General features: G+C 43.3%; 1 protein-coding gene across 9 annotated transcripts in view; it reads left to right on the top strand.

Moving 5' to 3' along the window:
* PIGN (phosphatidylinositol glycan anchor biosynthesis class N) overlaps positions 1–13,100 on the top strand; it is a 169,830-nt gene that overhangs the window by 141,965 nt on the left and 14,765 nt on the right. For 4 of the 9 annotated variants that reach the window (XM_073332238.1, XM_073332237.1, XM_073332244.1 and 1 more), the window contains 2 exons: positions 20–72; positions 11,241–11,613. In XM_073332238.1, the coding sequence (XP_073188339.1) occupies positions 20–72; positions 11,241–11,364 (177 nt within the window). In that variant the 3' untranslated portion in view covers positions 11,365–11,613. Of the gene's footprint in view, positions 1–19; positions 118–506; positions 575–10,042; positions 10,219–11,240; positions 11,614–13,100 lie in introns of those variants that run through there. The other 5 variants (XM_073332239.1, XM_073332240.1, XR_012157360.1 and 2 more) reach the window with 4 other exon arrangements.

A 13,100-nucleotide genomic window follows, 5' to 3' on the forward strand; every position in this document is an offset into this window, starting at 1 on the left:
TTATTTTCTTATTTCACAGCACTTCTTCTTTTTGGTTAAAGATTATGGAAGCTGGCTGGACATCGGAACAAGGTACAGTACATCTCTTCCAGTGCTTTCTTAAAAGGATAGCTTCAGGTTAGTAGGTGCCAAAGATTAGTCAGTTATTATTTATCTGTTAGTGTTCCTGTAATTCCTTCCAACTGCTTGCCCTTCTCTCCCAAAGCAAGTGTTTCATTGCAGCCCTTTTCCCCACTCCTAGTAATGTTATCATCCTAGAACTCATGTTTAATATTGGTTGGCTGTCATGACTAAAAGTGGGGAAATTCATGGATTTAGCATGGCAAAAAATACGAATTTTTTTTTTTTAAATAGAAGAGACATGGCACACAATATTTAAATTATTATTATTGTTTATCATTGGAAATTATGAGAAGTCAACTCTTTTACAATTAAAATTGTTAAAAATAATTTAATAGTTGGCAACTATTTAAAACCCCATACACTCCTACGTTGTACATTTATAGATCCAAATTTATGCAGGAGTCATGCTGGAAAGGATGACAAATACCACGGCTTTTCATGGGGAAGAAAAGTAAGTCACAGTTTTTGCCACAGAAATCAGGGCTCTGACTAATATAGACCCTCCCCTGCCCCCCAATCCTGTTTTGTGACCTATGCTAGTCTCCCCAACAAAGACTCCAGTGCAGCGCAGGGGCCACAGAGCCTTATTTGTGGCCACTCCTGCAACAACAAACCAGCATACACCGAATGGAAGGAAGTATTTCATTAAGAGTACAAATTTCAGATGTAGACATCCAAGTAGTATTAGAAATACCTAAGTAAATCATGACAGGTTTCAGAGTGGTAGCTGTGTTAGTCTGCATCAGCAAAAACAACAAGGAGTCTTTGTGGCACCTTAGAGACGAACGAAAGCTTATGCCCAAATAAATCTGTTAGTCTCTAAGATGCCACAAGGACTCCTCGTTGTTTTTGCTAAGTAAATCATGGAAATAGCTTGTTAGTCTGTCTTTAATAGAAACTATGTTGCATTATAAACCCTGCCAATTGTCACATGAAACCCTTGTTCAAATAAAAGTTGAATAGTGACCTATTAATATTTTGCATGCTGTGTCAAGTATATTTACTCTTCTCCCCCTCCCACTTATTTTCAGGCTGTTTGAGCCTTTGCTCTTAGCCACATTTCCAAAGTTCCCAGTGTGCGTAAATTGCAATAGATTAAATAGTGGAAAGAGTATTTTACCATCATACTTCCATGTTCTCAGTCTCTGCTCTGCCCCATTACATTTGGTGCAGGAGGTGAGGGGTGCCGTCCGGGAGCTGATTACATGCAACCTGTATTCTGCCGCTTTGTGTATACATCCTGTGTAGTGAGTGAGTTAAGTCCTGTGGAAAAGATCATATGAGGCCGTATAATTAAAGATTGTATCATAAAGCATATGCACAAGGAGGCAGAATGCACAGGCAACCTTAAACTTCGCATTTTCAATTTTTTGAGTGCTTGGCTTTGCAACCTGAATAACATTTTTTCAGTGTAGTCTTTTTGTATGTAACTTCCTAAGGGTTGTAAGAAAAAAGGTGAATTCTTATGTACAACGGAAACAGTCCCCCCCACCATGCATCATCCGTGGTGTTTTGAACCCTGAACCTTCAGCACTGAGCATAGACCTCTGCCATTTGAACTACAAAACTAAATACATGAGCAGGAGAAGGTGGTAATTGCAGAGAAGGGTTGGACCCCAGGGGCCACATGCCAGGGAGGGTGCAGGAGGAGGATAATCTTGCCTCACTTTTTCCCATCCCTCCCGCTACAGCTGCTTTGGTAGTAGCATGAGCCTAGCCTTGGAACATCGATGTTCACTTATTATTTGGATGCTGCAATAATTTTCCTGAGAAATGCAAGTGTGAGTAGGTAAATCATGATTTTCAATAGTTTATATCTCATCAAAACCTAGATAGAAATTTATGGGACAAAGAAAAGACTCTTCTCTAACCTGAGGGCTTTTACCCCCTGTCCCATTTCAAAGGCCTTTTGCACACAATAAGGTACTTGTTCTAAAAAAAAAGGTTGCAAGAATCTTTTATAAAGGAAAGTGTTAGGCAACTATATAAGGGTCATTACCAGCTCCTCCTGTAATCTTTGTCTGTGGCACAAGCACAAAGAAAAGCTTGCAAAATTTCCCTTCTTTTTTCCCCTCCCAACCAGCTCTAATGCAGAGTAATTGCTTCTGAGGCTACAGCAGATACAACCAATCTAGGAGTATTGGAGGGGGTTGGAATGACTGTCAGAGGGAAACTCCTTCAGGGAGACCCTAGGGAACACCTAAACTTGGAGAGAAAGCTTTGTGTGAGGTTCATGTTCTGTCACTGTTATCTGAGTTACCAATAAAGCCAAACCCCAGGAAGACAGTAAGTGTAGCCTTTATATGGTATGTGTACGTTTGGAGAGCATCAACATAGTTGTAATTATGTCCCTTCAATCCCATCAACACTGTTGTTTTGCCAAGAATATTATTTTAATTTTAATTCACAAGTCAAATCACCACCCTCAAACTACTCTGTCTTCCCTAATCTCCCTTCAGTTTGTCCATATTTCTCGGAAAGGGAACTATTCTGAACTGAGTCGAGTATTCCGGAAGTGTTCTCACCAGAGTTCTATAGAAAGAGACTACAGCATTACATCCCTGTTCAGAGATGAAGTCTGTGTGACTGAAATTGCATTTGTCTTTTCTACTGCCATATTCCATTGCAGATACAGTACGATATCCATATCTGATTTGTTGGCCACTATTACACCAGGTCTTTTCCAACATCAGTTTCCCATGTTTCTCCTCCCTCCCCATTTTGTATCTATGGTTGTGTTACTCCTTTTGATATGACCAGCTAGTTAAAGTTTGGAGACCTGTAGGCTGTTCTTAGAGTGACAAGAAATTGATGATCGAGTCTGCATCAAGCAAAATACCAAAGCCCTGCTTCTCCGAACACAGGAGACCACTTCCTTGCTCATAGCACCAAACTCTTTCAGCCAATATTCTGACCCATAACATCTCTCTAGGCTGCTTCTAGGGCCACACGCATTCCTTTCAGGCTGTGTGTGCTTGGTTTTTTTCCCCCTCATCTGATTCTGCCTCTCTGTGGGCCTTCAGCTGAAGCTGTCTGTCTCTCACACACACCCTGACTCACAAAAGTCCAAATTACTGGGATGGCTGGCATATATCCCCTTTGTTTTAGGTGAGGCCGCTTAGGTGTCTCTCACAGCTGTTTTAAATAAAGGGTGGAGGTCACAACAGTTTAGTTGAGGTTTAATGAAACCCACAAAAAGTACATATGTATTAGCTGGAATTTTCCCAAATGGCAAATAATTTTATCTTTCTCCTATCTGTATTTCTAGCCCTGCAATGTCTCTGTCCTCACTGGTGTTTGCATCCCCTACCAATTAAGTATCATTTGTGAATTTGATGAGGCTGCTGTTTTTTACTCCCTTCTTCCAGATCATTAATGAAAATGTTCAGTGACAGCAGACCTTAACATTGATGTCTATGGCACAACTCTCAGTAAATTGCCAGTTTCACAGATTCCCCCTGCTCAGTTAACTGTCAACTACCATATTTGTTTACTGTCTTTCAGAAAGTTTCTGTTCTCTCATTTAATACTCCGATCCATGGTGACTTGAATTTGTTTTGCAAGGAGGATTTCATGGGGTTGTTTGTTTTTTAAATTGGTATAAAACTAAGGTAAAACTTCGAAGCTATCCCTCAGAATTCTTAAGAGTCGTTCCCTGTGCCAGGATCTGTGATCTGCACAAAAAGGCTTATTTAAATCCTACACCCGAGGAACTTTGAGATATTCATGAACTGCATACTGTGCATTGGAACCCTCGTTAATTTTTTTGTTTGTTTGTTCTGCCTCTAGAAAACTGCAGCCTTTTTGTGCCTTTAATGTATTTGAATCCTTGTCTGTCTGCAGTGTGCACGTGTGAAGTTTATTCTGACACATTCTTACATTTTGAATAACAGAGAGAGCACAGAGCATCTCCATTTTTTTAATTCTGAATTGCAGTGAGACTGTCTTCATGTTTAAAAGGCATTCACCTACAGTATGCACAAACAGCTGACTATTTGGATAGCCAGGAATAAAAGAAGAAACCATTAAATCCCTTTTTATATGTATCGTTTTTACAGATACACTGTACCAGCCACTCCCTGTTTTTACAATAGTAAAACTGGGTTGCCAGAAGTTACAGAAATAGATATAATTTAAACTCTCCTGCTGCAGGTTCAAAACCCATGGGGCATAGATGCAGCACAGAAAGCTGTATTTAGGTCTCCATGAGCATTGCTAAGGGCAGGTCTACACTTAAACGCTGCGGTGGAGCAGCTGTACCACTGTAGTGGTTCAGTGATGATACTGCCTATGCTGACGGGTGGGCTTCTCCCATCAGCCTAGGTACTCCACCGCCCTGAGAGGTGGTAGCTATGTCAACGGGAGAACCCCTCCCATTGAGATAGCACTGTCTACACCAGGGGCTAGGTCGGTTTTACAGCATCACTCAGGGGATGTGGATTTTTCACACCCCTGAGCAATGGAGAGCAAAGGATATGTCTATACTGGGAGGGATAGCTCAGTGGTTTGAGCCTTGGCCTGCTAAACCCAGGGTTGTGAGTTCAATCCTTGAGGGGGCCATTTAGGAATCCGGGGCAAAAATTGAGGATTGGTCCTGCTTTGAGCAGGGGGTTGGACAAGATGACCTCCTGAGGTCCCTTCCAACCCTGATATTCTATGGTTCTATTAAACACCCATAGCTGGCCAGTGTCAGCTGAGTCAGATTTTCAGGGCTCAGGTTCTGGGGCTGTTTAACTGTGGTGTAGACATTCAGCTCCGGGACCATCCCCCTCATTTCCTTCCCCCCACCCCCTGCAACAGTGTAGACATGCCCTTAATCTATGGAAGAGCTGCAGAAGTGGCTTTAGTGCAGTGGTCACCAACTGGTCGATCACAATTGACTGGTTGATCACGATCTCCAGCAGCGCACTGTGGCTGCTGCTAAGGCAGGCTCCTTGCCTATCCCGGTCCCACGCTGCTCCTGGAAGCAGCCAGTGCAGCCCTGTGGGCCCGAGGACAGGGGTATCCCTCCGCGCGCTGCTCCTACCTGCTCCCATTGGCTGGGAGAGCGCCCATTGGCTGGGAGAGCTGCGGGGGCAGCTGCTTGCAGAGAGAGGCAGCACACGGAGCCATGTGCCTCCCTCCCCCCCCACCCCAACAGGGGCCACAGGGGTGCGTTGGCCCCTTCCGGGAGTAGTGTGGGGCCAGGATAGGCAGGGAGCCTGCCTTACCCTCACTGTGCCCACAGCTGAGCAGGAGCCACCGGAGGTAAGTGCTGCCCAACAGGAGACCGCATCCATCCCTGAACCCCCTCCCGGAGCCAGCACCCCATACCCACCCTGCACTCCAAACCCGCTCCTGCACCCAAGCCCCACCCTGAGCCCCCTCCCAAAGCCAGCACCCTGTACCCCCCTTCTGTACCCCAGCACTCCGCCCAGGCCAGAGCCCTCTCCTGCACCCAAACTCCATGCCCTGGCTCAGCCCAGAGCCCCTTCCCACACTGCAAACCTCTTGGCCCCAGCCCAGGGCCCACACCCCCTCCCGAACCCCTGCCCCAGCTCTGTGAAAGTGAGTGAGGGTGGGGGAGAGCAAACAACAGAGGAGGGGGGAAGGAGTGAGTGGGTTGGGGCTCTGGGGAAGGGGTGGGGGTCTCTGGGAGGGGACGGGCTAGATACTGGGTTGCCCTTAGATTCAAAAAGTGATCTTGGGCGTAAAAAGGTTGGAGACCATTGCTTTAGTGGAATTCTTTTTTTTTTAAACAATTCAGTAAAATAGCTAGCAGATGTCTGTGTACTACACTCACTGGTATGCATAGTAAAGTAGCTGTAATTATGGAAATTCAAAACTCTAGACCTGATTATTACAATGAAGGTTTTTAAATGGGAAACTGGAGAAAGGAGTCGGAGACTGTTTGTCAGTAGATCTCTGAAACAAGAGAACCAAGTGCAGCACCCTTGTGGTGGACTTTGGACCATGACTAGCTTATGGTGAACATTTGACAGTCACTGCCTTTGCAATTCATTCCATATGAAATGGGGGTCCCTCGGGGGTGGGGAGTGAGTGGGTGGAAGGGCCAAAGCAGGTCAGAAGCTGAAATTGTGGCAGGTTTAGAATCCAAAATCAAGGTCTGGAGTAAGGACCTGGGTCATTCCCATCCACATGTTAAAAATATGTCCTGTAGAAACATTTAATGAACAAATAAAATGACATCCCTCCTTTCTATCCATTTGGTTTATTTTCATTAAAATTCCAGTTTCTGTATCTTTTATGTAAGACCTATGCTTTATCTCTCCTACTACCCATGATCTTGGAGTCAGCTGTTTTTGAGGAAAAAATGCTCTCTGTGGCTGCCTGACGCTTTCTGAGCAGGATGGGTTTTCTCCATTTTTCTCTTTTTTTTTCCTCCTTGTCTATATCCTCTCCTCTTCTACCTTTTGTTTCCCTCCTCATTTTCCTGCTTATCTCTCGCCCCTTACCTTATCCATCCCTCTGTTATATGACATTAAGAAGAAGACAGACTGGTAGATAGCACCTGTTGTGATGAGTGTCTCCTTTCTACTTCCCAGGCCAACTGTGTGCCCCTTCCTGTTACCTAGACTTCTCCCAGCCCCAGCCTTGGTCTTCAGCCCTGATCATCACATTCCAAGACACTCAGCTTTCTATTGAGAGATCCCTCCTGACATCATATTGTCCTTGGCCCCATTCTCATTAAGCCTTTCCTCCAGACATCTCTACCCTTCTTTCCATTGCCATGACTGTATTGCCATCCTAGCCCTTTTGTCTGAGCAGCTCTTCTTTCTAAGCACTGGCCCATCTTGATCCTGTCCTTTTACTATACAACAACACTGCATACTATTCCCTCACACACATTTAACTTCTAGGATCTCTCACATGAAGCCCAAAACCCAACAGTTTTTTCCCTGTGTTGGCCTTGAGCTCAGATGAAGTAATTTTGTATTAGCTATTACCAATCATAGATTGTAACCAGAGACACAATCACGGGTGAGGCACATTAGCATGTAGATATTAAGACTTTCCTCACTGTCACAGCTTGAATACTGCCTTTCAGTCTGGAAATTTTTGTTTCTTTTTTTAAAACAACAACATTATCCCAGCATTAAACTAATTTTCCAAGCAGAGCTGCCTCTGCATCACTGCAGTACAAGTTGCTGATATGCTCAGATATATTGGCAGAGTGCCATTATGTGATAACAATTGGACTAGCATTGCTTTTAATTGGCTAGAGCAGTGCACTGTATTTGTGGCATGATTTTTTCCTCTTTCAAATCCCTGATATTTTAGCCAAGAAGTACAGCCATTCAGTCAGTGTAGTGCAACATGCAAGGAGTGGCTATAGCCCTACGTACACTTCCTTTATTTAGAAATTCATGAAGGAACCAATCTCTGGTATCTTTTAAAGAGCTGGCACTGTGGAGAAAAGAAAGCAGCTAATACCCTGCAACTGTAGTTTGACTTTATCTATTGCATTTAGTAGTCGTGTGTGTATTTCAGAGATAACTTGGAAAGAGTCCTTCATCTGTAGCCTAGAGATGGTGTTAACTAACAGTCTCTTGTGATGGAAAGGAACCAAAAAAACCTAAAAAGGATCAGTTTTTTGTGACAGTAGTTCCGTTGGAGACAAGTCATGATCTGGTGTATGCAGCTAAGTGATAGTATGTATTTGCCTCTTATTGCCATCTAAACTGACTCTGTGCTGAGTCAGCTGATGCTGGAGGGGATGGTCAATCCCAGAGCAAAGGGGGAGAGGGTGAAGTTATTCTTCACTCTCAAGACCTCAGGGAGTTTCCTAGAGGCCCGGAAGTTCAAAGAAATGAGCTTTCTGCCCCATCAAGCAGCCCCCTATGTCCCAGTCCCTCCCATTCCTTGTGCTGAGCTCATTTATTTTACTGCATTAAGCCTGTAATAATGCCCGATTAAGCTGCATCTGGGCAAGAAAAGGGGGTATCCAAGTTATTGGATACACTCAGCATCCAAGGGCCCATATTATGAAAAGTAGAAAATGTTTTAGGCAGGTGGGTATTACTGTGTCACTCCTTCCCGCTCTCTAACTACTGATCACCAGGGATACAGGGATCCTTCAGTTAGATTGTGCCTTGTCTTCTATTTCAGAGCTGTCACCTGGGAGTGACTGGAGAGTCTGTGGTGCGCAGTGTTTCTCCTTAGCTACATATCAGTTAGTTCTGATGTCCTGTGCTTCCGCAACATCATCTGTTAACAACCAGGTGTGGCAAAGCCTCTGACCCAGTCTTTGAGCAGTAGGGAAGAATAAAGTGACTGCATAAGTGCAGTATTGCCACCACCGAGCATTGAGAAATCATGAATCAGGCTCCACACAATGTTGAAATGGGCTTAAAAATGATTTCTGAAATAATAAATGTGGGGTTTCTTTATGGGCTTCTGCGAGGGCTAGAAACTTTCATTTTTTCTTTTACGTGAAAGCCCAAATTCTCACGTAATCACAAGACTCCAGGAGCCAGGGCTTTAAGAAAATCACCTGAGATTTGTGATAAAATCACAAGAGTTGGCAACACTAAAGTGCTATACAGCTGTCCCTGAGCAGGATTGTGCCCTTAGGGTTTGTGTAATCCCCCATATCTGGGGTGGGGAGGGGGTCATACAGTCCACCAGTGCTGGCAGGCTCCACACCATGGAGGCAGGTAGGGCTAGGATTCAGCTTTTAGTTTACAATGTTGAGAAGTTATTTTCTTGCTTTTTGTGTGTGATTGTTTTGTTTTTAATTTCTGTACTTTCTTTTGCTACACTGAAACTTAAAACAAGTATATAATACAGACAGCCCAATTGCCAGGGTTAGGAATGTCTCCTGAGAGGCAATCATGTTATCTGGGTATTGCAAGTGTTCCTGTGAATGGCAGAGTCCAAAGTGTGCTGACCTGGCTGTTAAGTAATGCCTTTGTGCACTTTGACAAAGCAAATTTAACATTATCAGCCTCTGAACTTGCACATTCTCTGTAGAAGCATAGCAGGAGCGTAAAAACATGTACTATAGTGTCTGTTTAGCTAAAACGGGGGAGGGGAGTATTTTCTTTACAGAGAAACAAAATGAGACAAGTGGCTCCTCGTACATAATTTAAGCGTTCAGTGAGTTGCCATTTATTTCATTTTAGGAAGTACTTGTATTTTAATTACAGTATGTGCGATTGGTAGCTTGCACAGATCCAATCTGCCGTTTTATGAGGCTTGTAAAATAGGGTGCTCAGTTGGACTATGATCACTGAGTTCTAGGCTATATGTGCTAGTTGATTTTTTTCTTTTGTACGTATTTTGAGCAATATAAAGTGTGGCAATTATTATCTCTTATTTAATTGAAATGCAATAGAAAAAAATTGGTATGGTAGAAGTCGGATCACTTTTGAGTAGACCAACTCCTGCAGGTATTCACAGCGTGTTTGTAGACTTTCCTTCTCAATGGAAGCCTTTGTAATAGTTTTATTCTTCCGTTTATGGTCAGTGTCGAGGCTTTCCAAGTTAAGATCCAGTGTTTCTACACGTCACAGACCTAAATTATGCCCTATTGATGCCAAGTCTTGAACTGAGGTTGTTACAACCTTGGGGAGAGGGGGAGATCTTAAAGATTGATTGCATCAGGATGATGAGCCTCACTGCTCTTTCACTGCTACAGTGTCAAATAAAATGAGTCCTCAGGCAAAAATTCCAGATCATTAAACCTCCAAGTGGTCCATGGAATCCTTTTTGTAAATAAACTCAGACTTCATGGAGTTTGAAGTTAACCTGCCCTTTCTGAAGAACCATCTGGAGCATAGTGCTGTGGCAAGGGCTGGATTCTGCAGTAAATTCCATGACTATGGAATACACAGAGCTGTGCTTATAATCCTGGGGAAAGTACATGGAGATGGCCACGTCAGATTCACAGTTCCTCCCAACCTGATTTGTATTACAGTAGCATCTGGAGATCCCAACTGAGATAACAATTTCATTGCATGAGGTCCTGTGCAAACTTACAAAACACTGCCTGCCCCAAAGATCTTACAATCTAAACAGACAAGACAGGCAAAAAGTGGGAGGTGATATGGTGGCACAGAACGGTGAAGTGGCTTGTCCAACGTCACAAAATAGGTTAGTAACAGAGCTAGGAATAAAGCCCAGGTCTCCAGGCTCACAGTCCAGCACCCTTTGCTCTCGACTACGCTAGTTCCAAAACATTGGGTAAGTTCTGACTCGTGATTCAGGCTTCCTAGTTGACCATTGTTTCCGTAATGGACTGACTCGCAAATCCCAGATCTGAGCTCCTGAAAATTTTGGCAAGAGGTAGATGTAGATTGCTCACTGTGACTGATAGCAATTGCCCTAGACCTCTGGAAAAATACAGACATTTGCAGCTGTGTGGATTCCTTAACTAATGTTGGGACCACTTAAATCTTTTTAAAACTAGTGTATATCTTCAGTTAATATCTTTTTATTCCTTTTCTAGCAGATTTTCCCCTTTACATGCTTATTTCTAGCACTGATGCTATCACACACATGTATGTTAGAGGTGTACAAGAGGTGAGCATGGGTCTCACCTGGCAAGCAGCCAAGGACCTCAATACACATTTTTCAAAATCTTAAATGCTATCAGAAGTATGAAACCTGCATGAGTATGAGACCACACACAAAGGGAGTGATTGTGCAGGAAAAGAACACTGGAGAGATGCTAAACTACTTCTGTGATGAAGTCTGACACAAGCCAATGGGGGAGATGTCTTCAAAGAGTAGTTCAGGGTTAATAAAAAAAATTTAGGTTCTGTTACGTTAAGGAGTCAGAACAAAGTGATAATTTAAATTGCAGTGAGTCATCAGGGCTGTATAATGTTCATCCAAGAGTGCTGGAGGAACATGGAAGTGAAGTAGATGAGCTACTAATAGGAATATGAACCAAAGGGTAGCCAATTTCATATATGTAGATAAAACATCTCTCTTAAAAATACACTATATCGTCTCCTTGGAATTGTTCACCTATAAGCCTTACTAAGAATACATGGTTGGACCCATAATTACGTAATAAAATTGTTACCAAGGCTACTTGACTAACTCAGTTTTCTACTACAAAGGTTTAAAATATTTTTGTCTTATCTGATCTGTAACATTCTCTGTTGCAGCATTAGCCACTATGTCCTTGTGATGGTTTTCACTATCTTCATCATGCTGCTGAGTGGACTGGCCCAGCTGCTCACTACAAAGAGAATTGAACTTTGGGGAAGAACTAAACGCCATTCCATGTGACAGAGCTACAAGTGTTTTTGCTATTTGAATTTTCACCCTTACTGTGAGCCAGTGTCCACCTCTGGAATGTAAATAGTTAATGGACTGGCGTGCCAAAATCCCATTTAGAGATTTTCTACTTTCCTGTGACTGAGATTATGCTTGCAGATTGGCATTTAGAGATCTGCTGGGGTAAAATAGTCTTAATTTTATTCCTTAAATATATTTTTTGCAATAAAAACAGTGATTAAGTCCTGGTTTAAAACATCAGCAACCATCTTTATTGTATTTTTCTCTTACTATAACTCATCTTGAAGTCTTTAAACCACGATCTGAGGACTTCAATAGCTCAGACATAGGTGAGAGGTTTATTGCAGGAGTGGGTGGGTGAGATTCAGTGGCCTGCATTGTGCAGGAGGTCGGACTAGATGATCATAATGGTCCCTTCTGACCTTAATATCTATGAATCTTCCAGCGTTTATATCACACACCTGCAAAATCTTGGCTTTCATCCCAGGCCTAGCACAGCCTTTACATAGGAGCCTTACACAGACAAACACAATAAAGTAAATGTGAACAGACCAATGCTTTGTGACATTATACAGCATAGAAAATATGCATCAGGTAACTGTGAGGTCACCTCAACTTTCACTAGCTGTGAATGTGTGAGAATAGGTGGAAGCAGCAGCTTGGCATTGGTAGTTGTTGAGTTGATTCTCATTTTGCATATGATGTCCACTCTGCCACTCAGATGTTTCCTCCTCTGCGAACATTTGCAATCAGCTCCTCCACAAAATGATCACCTGGTTAACAGCTATGCAAGACACCAACACAAAGGCAAACCACCAAGTGTGACCACGAGACATCTAAGTGCATCACCAGACAGAAGCACGTACATGCTCTGTCATCAGTGGCCCTCTATAGCACCCGTTAGCTTCAAACCTGCTGTGGGTCACGTAGGAACTGTCCTGTGACAATCCCCCTCCAACAGGTAGAGCAGGATTTCAAACCAGTAACCCCAGGGCCACAAAGTAACCAGAACCTGCGCATACAGTTCTGGGCTTCATCACCCATTGAGCTCTGCTATTGCATGAGTCAAACAAGGGTTGTATACACAACTGTCAGAGAGCACGGTATATTGCCATTGTAATAACTTTCATATTTGAAATCACACAAAACATTACAGGAGGTCCTGGGGATTATGCATGTCTACACACAGTACCAATAGACTGGCCTTCAAATAGGACACCCCCACACATTATAAACACACATTTTCTTCTTAATCCCAACACATAACAGCATCATTGACAAATCACACTACGGGATAGCACCACATCACAGCTCTGAGTTGCAGCCAGAATTCACAGGACCCATAGCAAATGTATGCCACAAACAGTGCTGGCAGCCAAGACTAGAGTATGCCAGACGTTCATCATGGGGGCAGTTCTATTACCCTACCCCCAGCTATCTGGCACTTGGCTAGGATCATGCAGCCATCTAAGGCTCAAGAAACTAGTCATCCCTGCAGGAAGGCTGGCTGGGAGAAACCAGCTACAAACATCCATTTGCTTGTTGGGTGCCATTAAACATCTTATCATGGGCCTGCAGTCATTTATATGACTTCAAAAATGCCACTCAATAGCAACAAGATGCTGGGGATGAAGAGTCATTCCAGGGATGACCACTGATGTGGTGACTCCATCAGGCATGTCCCTACCACACCATCAAAACAAGGATGTAAGTACAGTTGGCCAATG

The sequence above is a fragment of the Lepidochelys kempii genome, chromosome 2 (assembly GCF_965140265.1).
Source record: "Lepidochelys kempii isolate rLepKem1 chromosome 2, rLepKem1.hap2, whole genome shotgun sequence".
Lineage (NCBI taxonomy): Eukaryota > Metazoa > Chordata > Testudines > Cheloniidae > Lepidochelys > Lepidochelys kempii.